Source organism: Centroberyx affinis, unplaced genomic scaffold, assembly GCF_046629955.1.
Source record: "Centroberyx affinis isolate AG114_WGS23_722 - 3 ecotype Tasmania unplaced genomic scaffold, CSIRO-AGI_Caff_v1 ptg004721l_1, whole genome shotgun sequence".
NCBI lineage: Eukaryota > Metazoa > Chordata > Actinopteri > Beryciformes > Berycidae > Centroberyx > Centroberyx affinis.
The window spans coordinates 7,385-26,416 of record NW_027282282.1 but is presented as its reverse complement, the minus strand read 5'-3'; the positions used below and the strand labels follow the sequence as shown (position 1 = coordinate 26,416).

The following is a 19,032-nucleotide window of genomic DNA, read 5'->3' as shown; positions in this document are numbered from 1 at the left end:
TCCCACCGAGGCACTCTCTCTCTCTCTCTCCCTCTGGATCTCTCTCTCACTCACTCACACCCACACACACACACACATTTGACTCAGTCACCCAAAACTAAACCACATCAGATAAGCTCCCATAGGCATTTTGGATTGGGGCTGAACATTATGCAATAAAGGACAGGAACTGGGGGAAAAAAAAAAAAACTACGCCAAGGGACACGAGTGCAAAGGTTTGACAAGTTGAAAGAGAGGGTGGAGAGTCTTGCCTCTCACCTGACTCTACCTGCGGCTTTTACCTGTGCTTCAAACACCTGCGCTACACTGCCCCCTCCTGCTGTAAAAGGAAATTTTAAAAAGAATATATATAAGAGAAGCTGAAAAGTGGGAACTCTGAAGTAAAAAAGTGGATTAAACCTGCATAATTGCATGCATAGAACATGCATTTGGAATGATACTAGGGTGTGTTTAGGGAAACTGAGGCGTCTCCTTTATTTCCTCATTCATTTTCTCAGCTCTCTGTGCAGCATAGTGGCAAAGGAGAGAGCAGCCATTGTGTGGCCCGGCTGCATGTGTTCTGCCTGTAACCCGACACCCTCGTGCAATTACGTCTCGGATGTTAGGTCTAACTACAAGACACTAGACTGGACGTTTTGAGCAGTGAGCAACGTTTCCTATGTTTGAGGAAGTCCAAGGTTTGTCCAGCTCCATTGCAGGGCGATGAGTCAACTGGTGTGTCCCGTTGCCATGGCGACCGGCGTACCCCCGCACCCGTCGTTTCGAGGGAGATCGGTGCAGGCATCCGTGACTAAGTGGTTACATGCGTTCGTTCGCACAGCTGCTCCTCCGCCGCTCTAACTGGAGGGCTCGCTCCTTCTGACCTTTGTTATACAGTAAACAGTCAGTCAACAGTGTGTAATGTCGCCTCTGGAGAGTGCCGACAAAGCAAATACACGTCCATCGCACGGCTGACATCATCACTCGAAACCCACATTCAGTTTGTTGAATATTGAACCGGATTGCTGAAAGACTTTTTCACTTAGTTTGCGTCTGAAGATTATTATCTGCATGAAAATATGGGAATGTTTCGTGCCAATTTGAATTAAATAAGTAAGAATTCTTTTTAAAACAGCTTTGGAAACTGTTTTGAACTGATATCAGAGAGATGTTTAGGTTTCACAAAATGATTATAGTGTATTATAGCAACTATACAAGTTCTGGACACCCTGGCTTGCTTGGGGGCCTGCGCACTGAGTAGATCATTGACCCAACGATCAGGAATTCCCCAACTCCTCTGTAGAGCTTAATGACAAATCTTGTCTTCCTTCCTCAAGAGTTCCCCTGATAGTATTGTGTTACTGGTCAGAAGGCTGTCCTTGTGCAGACTCCCTCTTATCAGTGCTCTTGATATGTTTATGTACAAACAGCACATTCCTGTGGGGGAGCCGGGCCCACAGAGCAGGATCCCAGTGCAGCTTCACAGCTAGAAGGTCAGCAGGAGAAGGAAGGAGAGAAAGGGAGTGAAGGAGAGGGAGAAAGAAAAAAGAAAGAAAATAGACAGGCCAGAATGAGATTAGACTCACCACAGTACATGCAGAGACGTTCTGGATGAGATGAAGGGCAGAGGAAGAGAGGGAGGAAAGGAAACGGCGGTTGGAAGGAGAGGAGAAGAAAATAGGGAGAAGAGGCAGAAAGCCAGAGAGAGATCATAATTACAGCCGAGAGGTCCAGAAGAGAAAAGAGGAGGAAAAGAGAAGAGATAGAGGGAGGAGAAGCAGAGAAACAGAGGGACTGATAGCTGGAGAGGAGATAGAAGGTCAGCTGATGGCGCAGCAGAGGGATCAGAGGGCAGGACTGTAATTGAGAGAGGAGAGAGAGAAGAAGAAGAAGAAGAAGAAGAAGAAGAAGAGATAAATAAAAGCCTCAGAAAGAGAGTGAGCCACACATGAAGAGAACAGCAAGAGAATCTCAAGTATGGGGCAAGTGAGGCAGTGGAGGGAGGGGAAGGAAGGAGGGAGGCCTGATTCTGGTAACTTCTGCATTCTTCCACACTGTCTCTGGTCATCGGCTGCCACTCCCAGGTCAAAGGTCAAGGGAGAAAACAGATTGACGCAGACGCCACACCCTCAAGTAAAACATGCCGTCAGTATGGGATACACACATACACACACACACGCATGCACACACATGCATATGCGTGACGACACACACGCAACACAATCACATACACATAAACGCACACACTAGCACTCTTGCACACGCATATTGCATGTACACAAACACATACAGACACGCAAGCATGGAAGCAAGCATACATGCATATACACGCGTGTGCACAACATAGAGTGTGAAAACAGATGTGAGTGTGATGTCACCCATTGGCCTCTGAAGGGCTGTGTTAAAGCCTGGAGATCGGGTTTACGGTCGCCGCCATGTTGACATTTTTTTGGAGCCAGCTCAGCCAAAGGGTGGAGCCAAGGTGGAGGGAGTGGAGTCTGCCTACTATTGGCCCATACTTGGCGATGCATGGGCGACATATTAGAAGATCATAACCTCTTGTCGAAAAAAAATCTATTGACTTTAGGGGTTGTGGTCCCATTTACTTGCCTGGAGTTGGGCCGCTTTTTGGAACCAGCCCCTAGTGGACATTAGAGGAATTGCCGCTGCCGCCACTTCCGCATTGACTTCAAAATTCACCCGTGGCTTTGGCCACTTGGTGCACACACACACATACAGACACAACCAGAAACTCTGGCCTAATAGTAATTTCCTCTAATTTCCTCAAAACAGTCAGAGAAAACAATGAAGAATACATGGAAGTCTGTCATATTACGTGGAATATCAAGAATCCAATGATGTAACCGAACCACTGATTCACGAACGTCATTTCCATAGCTCTTGTGCTAACAGGCTGCAAGAGACTGGAGTAGGGGGGGGAGGTGCAGACTGGAAAGGTCAGTGACCGGCCTACTGGCTGACTTCCCCAGATGCCAACATGTGGTTGCCAGATTGAAAAATTCTTCTCAGACCTAACCTACACCCACACCATGTGAGCAGCAGAGAGGCTGCTGCACTGTACAGTTGGATTGCAAACTGTCTGCGAGGGGAAGGTGGCAGCTTTGCCCTCATTTTCATACTCATGTGCTGCTCTTAGTGAACATATGCGATATTTATCAACTCCCCCCATTCTCTCTCTCTCTCTCCCTCTCTCTCTCTTCTTTCTTTCTGCTACTCTCTCTTCTCACTCTGTCTATGTGTGTGTGTGTGTGTGTGTGAATATGTGTGTTTCCGTGCGTTTGCATGGACGTAGAGAATAAGAGAGCAACGCTTTTTCCCGCCAATGGGAATGAATTAAAACCATAACCCACCACAGTGGCGTGGCAGTGGAAAAAAAAGTATGGGGGGAGAAAAAAAAAGCAAAGAAAGCAGTGGAGGAGTGGAAAGAAGTGGAAGATGTGGAAAAGCAGTTGGAAGATGTAATGATTTCCAGCAGCGCCCGTGGCTGGATGAGGGTGGCGAGGAGGAGGAGGAGGAGGAGGGAGGAGGATGGAGGAGGGAGGGGGGTGTGGAGGGTTTCCTTAGTATGGGGGATACGTTTAAGGGTGTAGGGGAAGAGGAGGAGGGGATATAGAGGGTTTCCTTGGTATGGGGATACCCCCTTCTAGAGGGATTTCCCAGAAGCGGCCTCCCTCTCTCTCTCTGCACGTTCCATTTACTGCACAATCTGGTAGCCGGCTGCTGGTCAGCAGGGACGTAATTACATGGGAGGTATGAGTCACTCGGCACCTGAAATAGACATGGAGTCGGCAAAACGAGCAAACAGATGGGACAGATATAGCCACGAGCCTTGAGAACCAATGGAAACCAGGGAAATAGGGGAATGCCGGTTAATCACATTGAGCATTTGATGGGTGTGATTACTGAAAACGCATGATAGCTTACAATAATCCTATCACCCATGAATGAGCTGTTTTGACGGTTTCTATTAGTTTCCATGGTAATATAACTGCACATCGCTCAGTAGCCAACAACAATTTCAGAAAGCTGCTGACACTTATTAACCTCAATGAGTAGCGTTTCAATTCAGTTTGAGCCTTTTAAGCTCTTTTTGCTATGATCTCCATGTGCAGCATGACTCCTCAAGATGGATAAAACACAAGTAATGGACCGACATCAAAAGCTTATGGAGTGAACAGGAATACTTTGTCCCACTTCACCGCTCCAACACATCTCACTCAATGGCTGATTCTTCTACGATTTTGGCATTCTTCGACCCTAGACAGTGTTCCTTCTTTCTCACCCCCTTCTTTTTCCCTCTTTTTTTCTATCCTTGACCGAGACTGAGAGCGCTTTGGAGGACTTTTTTTCACACTGTGCCTGTCCACTCAAATGAGCCCATTGTGTCTGAAACCTCCGGGCCCCAGCAAGCTCCGGGACACACAAGAGGGAAAGCGGGGCAACTCTGCAAAATCGGACTCCGGCTACCGCGGTGTGTTCTCGCACGCGCTCGTGAAATGCGGTGAGTCAACGCCGCAGAGCCGTCATGCGCGGCGAAGCGGGGATCGTAAAAAAAAAAATTTTTTAAAAATAACGGTCCCGAGCGACCGAAACGAGCGCTCTAAAATTTGTTTTAGCGTTGCCATGGGAATCGAAAGGGGCCCGATTTGGAACTTTCCTTCCTCGGCGGCGCTCTGCGTCAGAGGGAGGGACCCTGGGAGCAATTACTGAGCGGGAATGTGGGTGGCGATGGGGAGGAGGAGGAGACGCAGAGACGAGGAATGTCTGAGCGTGTGAATGAAAGAAAGACAGAAAGAGAGAGAGAGGGGGAGTGAGAAAGAAAGAGGGGATTTATAAGAGATAATAAGAGTGAAATAACCAAGGGAAATGTGTGTCTGAGAAAGAGAGAATCTATTTGAGTACATGGACACACTGTTCACATCTGCATGTACTTCTGTGTGGAGGCTTACTGTTGGCCTCCGTGAGTTACAATTCCGAAGAATCTGTTATTTCCCTTCAATGCGTCCTGCTGTGAATCAAGTCCTGGCCCAGCCCTGTTTTGTAAGACCTTGCCTCCTCCCTGAGTGCTCATCTAACGCTCATCTATACTAAACTCACTTCCACCCCATAGTGCCGGGTTTCCCCAGCATGCACACACACCCTCCACGTCCCTTTCCTGCAGCCTCCACCCCTCCAAGTCCTTAGCCCTTCACCTTATAGGCCTCAGTGATCACACACACACACACACACACACACACCCTTCCCAGCACAACACATAATGTTCCCATTCAGAACTCTTCCTCCTTTACAATTGTGCCTATTAACCTTTCACCCCTTTATCCACATTCTTCCACTATAGAATATCGCCCCAGCTCCAACTCATCCACCTCTACTACTCCACTCAATATCTGCTCTGAACTCCTGACCTTTTAACTCCCAACTCCCTCTAACCTTTCAAATACACTGTACAGGCCACATCTCCCCACCTCCTCCCAACCTTGTGAGTCATGACTAATACTGTCTATGTCGACCCTGCAGACTTGCACCTATTCACCTTTTCAGATTTGAAAGTTTTCACCTCCACCGGCCTGCAACTTATGTGGAATACTCCTTAACCGATGCCCTTTTATTTCAGAAACTCTAAACTGAGACCAGTGTAACCCTTCCCCACTTCTGCTGACCATATACTGTGAATGATAGAACATTTCTTTTTTCTGTAATGGGCTTTTCACATGAACTGATTTAACCCGACTCGCATCAGGGTTTATGGTACAAAACATTTTTTACATTAATGTGAAAATTCTGACATTGACACAAATTCTGTATTTTTACTTCTCCATTTTTTGTCCTGTTTTTTCCAGGGGCATTTTGCTCTGACTATCTTAGTTTGAAGCACATTTAATACATTTTCAGAGGCATTTTCTGCCTTTAATTCATTCCTTACTCTAGTGTGAACTGGATTTTCCCCTCAGCACCCCCTCCATTGCCTCATCTCTTCCACCGCTCCACCCTGTAGAGCGCGTACCCCACTTTCCGACCTCACCCCACCTAGGTCAGTGACTTCTGACATCACCTCTCATCTATGCACCTTTCCACACCTCCCCTCCTATAAAGGTTTAGCCGCTCAACAGTGACAACACCCCAACTCCACCTGTAGCACCCATCTGCTAACATGGGGACTGCTTAGTTACTGCGTCACTCTTATAAACCCTCGTTTTTTGCATGCATTTTTATGCTTATTCAAATCTTTATTACATAAATTCAGTAACTAGTATCTGACTGATGTTTAAACTAGGTCTTATGTAGGGAACTTTAACATAAATCTTTAACATTCTGAAACTACAGTTGTTTTCTGGTTGTTTGCCATGCGGTGATCACTGACTAGGTTTCATAGTTTACTCAAATCTTTACTCATCACAAACATCACACCTACTGTTTCATCCCCACACCTTTCCAGCCTTCCTTGACCTCTGATTGAATCCCTCTTCACAGTTCATAAACCTCTCCTATCTTTTCTTATCACCTGCCCATCATCCATGCCTTACTCACTCCCTGCAGACCCAAACAGTTATATCTGCCTTCTGGGAATCAAGGAGCAGCCAGTCGTTGACTCATCAGCACACTCAGTGTACGGTGACGACGCTGGCATTCAACACGCAGAAGAGAAACACCCTCTGACACTGTCATCTGCACATAAACATGCAAACACTCCTGCATGCGTACCCATTTCCCGATATCAGATGGTGTCAGGCCAGATGATTGATGTGACGCTATCTGAGATGGGACGGGAATGTTGCACACACCTGTAAACTGTCTGCACATACGCGTCTCCAGCTGTACACCCCCCAGTGAATCATTACAGGCTTCATTACAGTGGCGTCAACCAGCTGTGTGTACAATATCTCACAGTATGTCACCGCCCGCTGTCCAGAATGAGGCGTTCGATGCACTCAAGGCAGCCGGCTGATGCGTCTACAGTATGTGAGTGAGCGGGTGAAGCGAGTGAAGGCCCTTGTGTGTGTAGGAGTTTTTTATGGGAGTTCCACAGAAGATCATCTATGGTGGTTTGTTCTCCCACTGAATGAGGTGTTGAGCAGAAAACGCCCAAAGGGCTCGGTTCTACCCTGACCCCAGGTCAGATGGACTATCCCATCAATGGTTGCTCTCTGGTTCTGTCTGGCTGTTCTGATTTAGCGCTTCTTCGTGGGTGTTTCGTGACCCCCCGAGGTCAAAACAGAGCAAGGATGGGTCTGTCTGAAACAAGAACTCTACAGTCTCATTTAACAGTTCAGGCCGTCCCAGTTACTGATAGCTCATTTTTTATTCCAGTATGAAAGGGTTTCAGCTGATAATAAGGCGCCCGAGGGTCAAAATTCAACTGGGCTACAAATGATGTCCCGTCATAGGACAGTGTATAAACATTACAAAACACACACAACCCTTTGCACTGTCCAAACAGAAAAGCGCCGGCATTCCAGGTGGCTTTCACTCTCAGGTCTCGAATGCCATATAAAGGCATGCTCAGGCCCCCTTTTCCCCACCCACACATGCAGCGAAGGTGAAAACGTAACCTGGCAGCACCGTTCCCGTAACACAGGACAGGCGTGACTCAGAGACCGGCTTCCATCCTGGTCAATGGCCCACTATCACACTGCACTGATAAGGCAGGCTGAGTGGAGTTAACAAAGCGTACCTTCCATGCCACTTGCACGCCAAAGCGCTGCGGGTCGCCAGACTGGCACTCACTCCCTGATTCACGACTCTATTAAAGGCACAGTTCGCTGTTTCCAGATGAAAATCCCCTAATCCTTTAACATAAATATACCTTGATAACATTCAAACCAAATTTGAAGCCATATATAACTTATTAATGTCATGTAGGAGAACAAAATCTATACTGAGGGGCTTAGTATCTGGCTGGGAGGGGAGTTGTTCATGGTGGGTGATGACTATCAGGGTGGTGAGAGAGAAAAATTCTTGATGTGGGGCCAAAGCCTTTGAGGTATTAGCGAGGTATCGTAGACGTGACAAAAGAATGAATCATTTATCACATGAAACGTTGCAGTGGGAAGTCATCAGAAGCTGGAAGCTATTACTTAATATTTGTTTAAATTGTTTTTTTTTACAGGAATATGTTGGGGGTTTAAAGTATTAGGGAGGTCAAAAAGAGGAAGTAGAAGTTAAAAGCCTTTGTGTAACACCTTTCACTTCAGAGATTTGCATTAGCGCACACCTCAAATGGGCGTGTGATATTGTGCAACAGGAGTTCATAAGAATTTATCAGAAAATCAAATCAAAAGCCCAAAAGTCATTAAATCTACATCTGTGTCGAAACATGGGTGTGTTTCCCACCACACCATTACTTTTCACTAGAAACAGAGACTTTGCTGTGTATAAGTCTTGACAAGTTGCGAGAGAAGAAAGGGAAAAAAGATCTCTGTCACAATTTGACCTGGGTTAACACCATTCAAGTTGGCCTCTATTGATACTGAAACCAAGATAAAAACACATCTTGTTCACTGGGAATCCTCGGAAATCCTACTCAATATTCTATTATTTAAAGTTCAGTCCATGTCATTGAAATGAGTGCCCTTCCCTAAACAGATTTAAGTAAAACATAGTTATTACCTAGACTAACCTTGTCTGGATCACATTTATTTGCATGGGAACCCAAGGAGGATAAGCCTATGTTGCACCACACAGACAATATATTTGAAACCTGTCATCCTTATCTGCTGGCAAGCTCCATGCCCGCATCGTCTCTGTACCTTCCTCTTTCTCTGTTTTTTCTGCTGGGTGTGGCAAGACCAGGACCAGACAAGACACTGTAGCTGCCCCCCAAACCGCTAGACCAGCAAGGAACACAAACATTAACCAACCACGAAGAAGATTCTGCAGGACCCGGGGGGGGGGGAGGGGTGGCCCTGCCTTTATTTGGGAAAAAGGATTTGTCTGATGTCTATCTGTTTATCAAAAGTACATATCTCTCTCTCTTTCTCTCTCTCTCTCTCTTTCTTTCTTTCTTTCTGTCTCTCTTTCTTTCTTTCTGTTTTTCTCTCTCTCTCTCTTTCTTTCTCTCTCTCTGGAGATCTAGTGAAACAAAGATGCTTTTACTGCCCTTGTAAAGGGCTTATGAATATAACGAGAACTCACAAATAGACTTGGGTGGGCTTACAGAGCATTTGCAAACCATTATGACTTATAAAGCATATAAAAATAGCATTGCTATTGACATATAGGCAAGCAACGGCAAAGCTATTTACATTGAATCTATTATTATTGCTTATAAATGCTTAAAAGTTCATGATTTTTCTCAAATCATTTAAATAATGCATCTTCTGAGGCAAAATGTTATGGAGCTGCTTTTATTGCTATGCTTTACAGGAATCCCCTTTGTTTGCTTGCTCGCTGACAGTAGGAGGGTTACGCAAAGTTGTTTTTATTTCATCAGGCGTTCTTTCATACTTTAATATCCTGCTCCATGTTCCTTCCTGGAAAATAAACAAAGATGTTCAGCGAGGATGGGACTGAACACGACTCCAGACAATAGTAAAACTGTGAAGCAGGTATTTTATCTGCCAACAACACTGATAGCACGCAGGGCGGGCAGGCAAATTATGACTATCCAAACAACACTAAATTGTTGTTGCTTCATTATTTACAATAGGTGTCTGTGTGTGCATAGCTTAAGCGTTTTGAGCCTTAAAACCACTGCAGCGCCCACACGCACAGCAGCATTGACTCGCACACACACACATACACACCCGTACACGCCACCTGTTCTGCTTTTCTTCAACATGGACGAGAAAAAAGAAACATTGCAACTAAATAAGAGCAGCAAAAAGAAAAGAGTAGGAGTTCTCCCTTGTTGGAAGCCAATAACCAGCGGCTTTAGAAGTAATGCCTGGGGAATGTTCCTGTGTTAAAAAACTGCAGGGGGGCTTCTCGAATATGTTTACTAGTTTAGAGAATCCTTTGTTCGTACATTTCTGCTAAGGAGACAGGGTAATTGTTCCTTTGTTTGACCAGTCTGGGAGCCATATCCTCTAATGGGAGGGGGACAATCACACACACGTCCGGCTACTTCGGATACAGAACATCTGGTTAAAAGTTATATATCTTATTTAAAAAGTTCTGTTTGGGAACAAAGCGGATGAAGGTGAAGCTCTGTGCGTTTCATTAAGGCATTTCAATCCATTTTATGTGAGTGCAGATGTTGCCTTTTGTCAGGAAACCAGTTGCTGAGGAGTCCATTCTAAATCTGGTGCAGCACATATGTGTTGACATTAGGAACTTGGCGTTAGACGCCGAGTCGTGACGTAAAAAGCAGACCACCGATCCCTCTCTTTCTCACAGACTAGAAAATGGTGGGTTGGAGAGCTGTGGCTTGTGTGATGCAACGGACATGATTTGTCCTAACCTGAAATGAGTAGTGGTGTGGAGTGAGGACACTTGCTTCTCCAGGTGCGACATGTCCGGACCTCACCCAAAAACTGACAGATCCACAGCTATTTCTCAACTGACTGTTCCAAAGGTGATGATGGCACCCGGCATTTCATTGTCCTAAGGGTGGGGAGTATGTGGTAATTCATAACGTATTTTAACCATTATGATGTGGGTGGCAAACTGGCAAAGATGTCCTCACTTACTGTCACTCACAAAAATTGTTAATGCAAATTCATTCCTGATCCAAAGGCAAGTTTAGCACATCTTATCTTGTATATATCATACGCATAGCTTGTCACACACTATATTACAGTGAATTTGTGAATTGTTTTGAGTAATATAGTTCTATAATATTGATCTATTACAAATACTAAAAATACTATATTTCCCTTCTTTTCTCATCTATTTTTATCTTTTTATATATGTCTCTATTAAAATTGTTTTATCCTGTGTTTGTAAAGCATCTTTGGGCACTGAGAAAAGCACTATAGAAATGTAATGTATTATTATTATTATTATTATTATTATTAGTATTATTATATATTATTATAAAGCTGTGAGAAAAAAAGAAGACATCACAATACAAGCCCACAGCCAGGACACACAACTTTTAAAAAGGTTTCATCAGTAAACTGAATCAAAATGACATTCAGTCTCATTCACACCAATTAAAGTTTCAAGCAACTGAATTCCAGTGAGTCTCAAAGTCAGAATTTGCGAACTCAGAAACGGGGAGGAGAAAGGCATGCTGTGAACAGTCCTGCGGTTTAGGCCTGTGGAAAAAAGAGGGAGGTGACTCAGGATGAGGGGGAGTGGTGTGGGGCGGGCCCGAGGGCCCACTAGGTTTATATAGTTGTAACGACTTCCCCTCTCCTCCTGCCTTGTGTCTGTGAGCTCCCATTTCTGCCTGCCCAGCCAGTGCCTCTCTGCCTCACATTCTCTCTCCCCGAGTCTCACACTCTCCAGCGACCATGAGTTTCCAAACATCTACTGCGTACTCTATGCGCTCCTCCTCCGGAGCCAGGGTTCCCTCTATGTCCATTACCCGTACCTCTGCCGCCCCTCACAGGGCCACCAGCATCCACGGTGGGGCCGGGGGCAGGGGGACCCGCATCTCCAGCGTCTCCTACTCTGGAGTCCGCAGCGGGATGGGGGCCGGGATGGGAGCCGCGATGGGACTGGGCTCCGGAGTGGGAGGCTTCTCCAGCAGCATGCAGGTGAGCGGCAGCGGGGAGACGGCCAACATCATGGGCAACGAGAAGTTCGCCATGCAGAACCTGAACGACCGCCTGGCCAACTACCTGGAGACGGTGAGGAACCTGGAGCAGGCCAACCACAAGCTGGAGCTTAAGATCAAGGAGGCCCTGGAGAAGAGCGGCCCCGACTTCAGAGACTACAGCAAGTACCAGGCGATCCTGGATGACCTGAGGAGGAAGGTGAGGAGGAGGGGGAAGGGTGGGGTGAAGGAGGGGGGGAGGAAGGGGAGAGGGCAGAAGAATGTGCACGGGTTGATTTGTTAGGTGTTGGACAAAAGCATGGGAAGGGGGTCGAGGGGAAAGAGGGGGAGATGCAGGGAGGAAGGAAATGTGGATGGGTGAGATGAAAGATGAATGGCAGGGAGAGGGTTCAAGGAAAGTGCATAGATGATTTAGAAGATGTGAGGCAAGTGTGATGGGAAAGTGAGGGACAACACATCTTGCATGAAGAGTATTTTATACTGTGAATGTTATGTAGTTGTTACCATCTTCATCATCTCATAATATGCTCAGAGATCAGAGAGTTGCACCCTGATCTAAACGTTACGCCATCAGTACTGATCAGCTCTAGATTCCTAATAGAGGGAGCTGAAGCCGAGTCCTCACTGATCCTCCTCCCAGATGCTACTGTATGGGCAGGGGGCCGAGGACTGGACCGGAAACAGTATGGAAGAAGAATTTTTAAGGGGTTTTGCCGGTCAGAGAGACAGGAAAAGAGAGAGAGAGACAAAAGCAAGGATTTCACAACGGGTCCAGGGACCTTAGAGCGTAACAGAGGTCAACTTGCAATTCCACAGATCATGGGTTTGTTAACTCAGTACCTTTTCCCCATTATTCATTGTGACACAAAAGTTGTGTTGTTTGTTGGACAACGGGATGGATCATAGTGTAAGGTCTCTACTGTGTATACAAAATACTAAAACTGGTAAGGTAGGGGAAGGGGAAAGGAAAGAGTGAAACCTGACACTTATGGATATTAGGGTTTCAAATGGCTGAACCAAAACTAAAGTATGTCCAACTGACTGACTTCTTTGTCAATATTTTTTGTCACAGTTCCTATGACAGTTCAAGAGGTTGTTGTTAACTTTAACCTTAGTAAAGGTGTAAAGCGTGATGTAAGTAAGCACTTTTAAGAAAATACCTTAGACTTGATAAGGTTGGCATCATAGCATGTGATTTATGATGTAGTTCTCAATTACCTTTCAAGGTGGAGCTTGTTAGCTCAGTGACTTCATACTACCTAATTTAGAAGTGATTAATAACACCATTAACTTTACATTTATCTGATATGCCCCATTCAAATACATCCTCCACATTTATTAAGTGCAAAAAGATTTGAGACTGAAAAGCGAGTGAGGCAATTACGCAACCAGGCAAATTCGTCAATCATTTATTCAGGATTTTGCCCCATCTGAGTGCAGGAAAAGAAAATACTGTGGCAGAAGCACTGAAAGAGAACTGGACTGTGTAACCCTCCACACATGCTGCCAAGCTCGGTTTAAAATTACATTTTCTCATTGAGAAAAATAAATCAAGCAGTTTCCAAGTGGAACATTCCAGTCACACTACTTTGGTTTGGTTATTTGGGTCTAAAAGGAGAAACACCCAAATGTGAATTACTATATGTCTGCTGTAACTATGGAAAAGGGCAGTATCACCATATGTTCTCCCTGTGGGAAGGTGCTCATGCCCAACAAGAGAATATGTCTTTTTCAACTTTTTCCCTGTGGGATTGAAAGATACCAGCATCAAGGCCAGCAAACCTCCTCTTGAATAGAAGACAAAACAAAAAGAGCATAAAGGGAGGCAAAGAAAGAAAAAGAACCTGACAGGAGTTTAACATTATTTGCCAAGATCTTCTCAGGTTTAATAATCATTCTCACGACATTACATAAGAGCTTTTTTAAAGGCTGCTTTTGTTTATTCTACTAACAGCCGATGGCCTCCACTCACACAGCCCAGGGTCATAACAGCTTCATTTTCCTTTTTGCCGTGACACAAAACTGATGATTACTGGCTCACATGGTGCCTTCCACCTCGGCCCCCTCTGAGAAAACAAAGATTCTCCTGCCAGCAACAACAGGAAGCCCAACCCAGTAAAGCATGCACACTCTTCTGTCCACGCAAACACACAACCACACACACACAAACAGACAGACAGACACACACCAGCACCACCATCATCACCACCCACCTCATGCAAATCACCTGCCTCCATCCTGCTGACAGGAGGGATCCTGTTCCTTAGCAGCGAGGGGACAGTTGCTGCCTGGCAGTTAATGATTGGCTGACGGACTTTGTCACCTGTATGCCTCCCATACATGCCATCCCATCCATCCCAGCCCTTATCTACTGTACTGTGACTGCTAAGCAAATACTGGCACCATCTGGTTTTTAAAACTGACCCTGGCACTGTCCTCATTTACACATACAATGGTACTTTTGTTTTAACAAAAAAGCCATTATAAGGACTTATCTCTTCAGAATAAACACTCATTATATGGATGTGTCAGTACACTAAGCTTTTAACTGTGCTTGCACCGCAAAAAATATCCATCTTAATCAATTTGTTGAGTATTGAGTCTCAAAATCATATTTTTCTTCAAGTAAGTGAAAGTTTAATGTTGATGTTTCCAAAAAAAAATGTATCAAGAATTTTCTTGAATCAAGTGAGAATATCTTGATAAAAAATTTTTGAAAAAGGTGAAACTGGGTTGATGAATGAAATTATCTCACCCCATTGGGAGATCTTTTTCATTTGTTTTAAGGAAAACAGGATTTTCAGACAAAATTACGTAAAACTGACCTTTTTGTAGTGTGTATCCAATGATACTGTAGGCCTACATCTAAGGTAGTATTACTAGCCCTAGTGACACAAGTAAAAATGATGCCAAGTAAGCCCTTGTACATGAAAAAAAGCTAAATTTTTTATTATTTCTATGATTTCCTTCACCAGCAATAGACAAAACAAATGCATTTGTTTTGAAAAGGAAGGGTTTTACAACCAAACATGGCAAAATTCATGTTGTGGATTCTGACATGTAAATATTTTCTGTTTTTGTCAGTTCTTAGTGTAAATGTTTATCTGCAATTGGTTCTGATTGTCTACATTTACTATTGTCTTTGGTTCATAAACTAAATATTTCCATTGTGGTCTAATCCTGTTGCAGGTGTTCGATGCCACCGTTGACAATGCCCGTCTGGTGCTGAACATCGACAATGCCCGCCTTGCAGCCGATGACTTCAGAGTGAAGTAAGCCCAGCCCTCTGTACCGCTGAGACTGTTAAACTAAGCCAGACTGCTGCTGGCACACCCTGTTTTATTGCTAAATGGTTGTAGGATGAATGTCATATGTCATGATGCAATGAGGGAGTTGTTTGCCTTGTAATCATGAATCATCACAACCTATAGAAATTTGCATCACACATCTCCTAGCAACCACAGCTGGCTGGAGGTCCAGCCAATTGTCTATGCTGTGCAAATAATGGCTATATAACAACCGGAAGAGAAAAGGCGTGGCTGTAGATCTATTCAGAAATGTTCTAGGTAAAAGTCAATAGTCTGAAAAGGTAGATTTGTTTCCAATTGTAGGTTACTGTGACAGAGTAAACTAGCTTAATTGTAGCTTGAGAAGAGTCAGCTCATTTAATCTGAACAAACTGTTAGCTAGCTAGCAAGGCAGAAGGCTAATTTAGCAGGCTAAGCAACAGATGTCAACGATAACATGCAACTACTAGCCACTATTAATGCTAGCTTGGATATGCTAGTGTGCTAATCAGATGTGTTAACAAGACAGTTTGGTTAGCTGACCAAATATGGCTAGCTACCTAACACACTGACATTTAAATGCAAAATCGATATCATTGGTAAAATTATGAGTTTCCAGTCAAAAACACCACAGAAATTAAACATATCTTCCATACTGTTGAGATGGATGTTCACAGCCATTGTTGCCCAAGAGCTGCACTTCCAATATGGCCGCCAGAGGGCGTTACATCTCCTGAAAGCCCTCTGCAGGCTATTGTATGTCAAAGCATTTGTTGATAGGATATTGAGCTAAATCTTTTGATAATATAGCTGTATTAAAAAAAAAAAAAGGAATAAAGCAAAAAATAAAGCAATTATTGAGAATGTGAGCGGCTACCATAATTATTTAAAATGATCCTCATTGCTCTGTTCTGCTCTGTGTTTAGGTTTGAGTCTGAGCTGGCCATCCGCCAGTCTGTGGAGGCTGACATTGTTGGTCTGAGGAAGGTCATCGATGACACCAACATGGGTCGCATGAACCTGGAGAGCGAGATCGAATCCCTGAAGGAGGAGCTCATCCACCTTAAGAAGAACCATGATAATGTGAGTGTGACCACGTCCACATCTCAACACAAACACTTCAGTTGATGTGCTCATAGACTCTGGTTTTATACTCTTTATGTATGATAGTCAAACATTTGTCAAAGGTTAGGCTATATTAAGGCCTTTCGGCTGGTGCCTGCTCCAGTGTTAGCTTCTTTAATGTTGTTCTACCACTGACACAAAAAACATCCACACTTTCAGCCTGAAGACCTGAACAAATATTTGCTGCCTGGTTCATTTCAATCATCCCTTAAGCACCAACATGTGTGCTCTAGGGAGTATGTATGTAATAGACTATGAAACGACTGCAGCTGACCCAACCTGACAAGCTGAAAGGCACTCTTGACTAAGAGCATAAGCAAACTGTGCTTCAGTGGGACCAGGGAGGTTGGGTAGGAAATCTAAAATATGTGAGTTCTGCGGCAAGCCTCATCATAAGTGCTCTGTCCATATTTGGCAACAGAGAAACACCACAGAATTCAAATTACTATCATCCAAATACTTAAGCCAACACCCAGCCTTTTGTTTACTGACTGAAATATTTAGTGCCTCATTTTAAGATATAGAGTTCAGCTACGTATGGGTCAGTGATGCATCTCCCATAGCATTTACCTGACCATAACAGGAGATTATGGTAGGAAGGGGGCCAGGAGTCAGAGCTGGTTCACAGTACAATTAAAGCAATTCCTAAGTGGTACAATCCACAAGATCTCAGCAGTGCTCTGGCTACTTGAAATGACATCAGCAAATTTTATCTTATTTTATTTGTTTATTTATTTGTGTTTATTTATTTCTATTATGTCTAACAATTCTTATATCTGTAGGAGGTGATGGAGCTTCGTAACCAGATCGCCCAGTCAGGAGTCCAGGTGGATGTTGATGCTCCTAAAGGACAGGACCTGTCCCAGATCATGTCAGAGATGAGGGCCAAGTATGAGAAAATGGCACAGAAGAACCAGGAGGAGCTCAAAGCATGGCACGAATCTCAGGTAAAAGGTTTAGCCAGTAGCTACAGTATCATCTCTAACAGAAGACTCTCTCAAGCACTTTCGGTAACATTTCTAAGATTGTCTTTGTTAAAAAATCACATCATTTTCTTAAGACGATGCAAGTGCGAGAAGCTTTTGAGGAACAAGTGGGGCAACAGCAAACATATTAATCAGCATGTACAATTTCAATGGTTCCTTCAGATTACAGAAGTGCAGACTCAGGTCACCCAGAACACAGAGGCCTTGAAGGGTGCCCACACAGAGGTCAACGACCTGCGCAGACAGCTACAGACCTTGGAGATCGAACTGGAGTCACAGAGGAGCCTGGTGAGAACCACTCAGTCAGCACACACTTCATTTACCTCAATACACGCTTATCTTTGCTCACTGCAATGCTTTACTCAGCACTCTCACTTCAACACATTCCCATTTACTTTGTTGACATAGCCCTCACCCTCAGGGGACCTGTTGCTATGGTGCTTGCATAAGTGAATCGGAACTGTTGAAGCTTTTAACCCATTCTTTTCTTTCCTCTCTGTTCCTCCCTCTTTTATGGTTTTTCTTTCTTTCTTTTTCTTTCTTCCTTCCCCCGACCCCAACAGAAAGCATCTCTGGAGGGCACGCTGAGGGACACGGAGATGCGCTACAACATGGAGATAGAGTCTCTGAACAATATCATCCTGGGCCTGGAGGCAGAGCTCACGCAGCTGCGCGGCAACATCCAGCAGCAGACACAGGAGTACGAGTCCCTGCTCAACCTGAAGATGAAGCTGGAGGCCGAGATCGCAACATACAGGCGGCTGCTGGACGGTGAAGACTTCCAGTGAGTGCAGATTGTCGCTTGCATGATGACGGTGATGAGGAACAGAATATTCATAATGTTGTCCAAGCCAAGAAAAATGACACTGTATTTCATTGAAATCTGTCAATAAAAGCTGTGTGACAATTGATTTCTTATTGCGCTTTCCCTTCAGGCTCCAGCACGCTATGGAGGACCAGAAAACAGTGAAGACCAAAGTGATGACCGTCACACAGACCCTGGTGGACGGCAAGGTGGTTTCCTCCAGCACAGAGACCAAGAACCTGTGAAGACCTGGACACCAGCTGACGTTCCCATCAGTCGCCATCACTTCATCACAACACTAACATGCCATTGGCCGAAATATATTTTGATCAAAACTTGTCTCAATTGGTTTTTCTCACTTCTTACAACACTAACCGTTAGAATCCCAATTGTCACTGCCATTGGTAGGAACCGTTTCCTGGTTTTACAGCGCTAACATTCAATTGGCTGATAGAAACTGGATCAGAGGAAAACTAAATCATCTTTTATTTATTTCATCATCTTTGTCTTACTTATGTGTTTGTGTGTTGACCTCTGTTAAGGAGTAGACGTTTACAAAAATTCTGAATTGGAGAAATTTGAGCTTCTTTCAAACCAAAATAATAGATGATATTCGATATTTCAGACTAACCTAAGAGTCTAATTAAACTGCTTGTTTTGTGACATAAACCATTATTTTTATATTTCATCATCTTTGGTTTTCTTTCTGTCCAGTTATGTCTGCCTGATGTGCTGTAATGTTCAGACATTTCAATAAAGTCCATGCCAACAATTCTTCTTGGTGTGACCATAGCTTCTTGTTTGTTTTGTAACAGAAAATTAATTGTATCCAGATATATGGGGTTGTGTTATCATGACATCAGGAAATATTAAAATCAAGAAAATGAAAATGTGATGACAGTGAGAGGAAATGGAAGATAGAGGAATGATTGATGGCCTTTCAATCCCCATGAAAGTATGTCACAGAATTTTCACCACGGAGAAGTTAGTAAGACTGGAGCCACTGGTAGATAATTAAGCAATATTACACGAGAGTCCCTCCACCCTCAAGTGTAATATTGCGATTATACAACAGCTACCAACAAAATAAAATATATAATCAAAATGTATTCATATTGTGGGGCAATTCGCTCTCAAAATAAAAAACTTTTTGCTAGTGTTATCTCC

At 44.2% G+C, this 19,032-nt stretch overlaps 1 protein-coding gene across 1 annotated transcript; it reads left to right on the top strand.

Annotated features, from left to right (window-relative positions):
• Positions 1–11,295: 11,295 nt before the first annotated feature.
• Positions 11,296–18,639, top strand: LOC139665867 (keratin, type I cytoskeletal 18-like). The gene is made up of 7 exons (XM_071544874.1): positions 11,296–11,861; positions 14,852–14,934; positions 15,876–16,032; positions 16,857–17,021; positions 17,223–17,348; positions 17,624–17,844; positions 17,996–18,639. The coding sequence occupies exons 1-7, from the start codon at positions 11,397–11,399 to the stop codon at positions 18,108–18,110; spliced, it is 1,332 nt and encodes a 443-aa protein (XP_071400975.1). The 5' UTR covers positions 11,296–11,396; the 3' UTR covers positions 18,111–18,639.
• Positions 18,640–19,032: the final 393 nt, after the last annotated feature.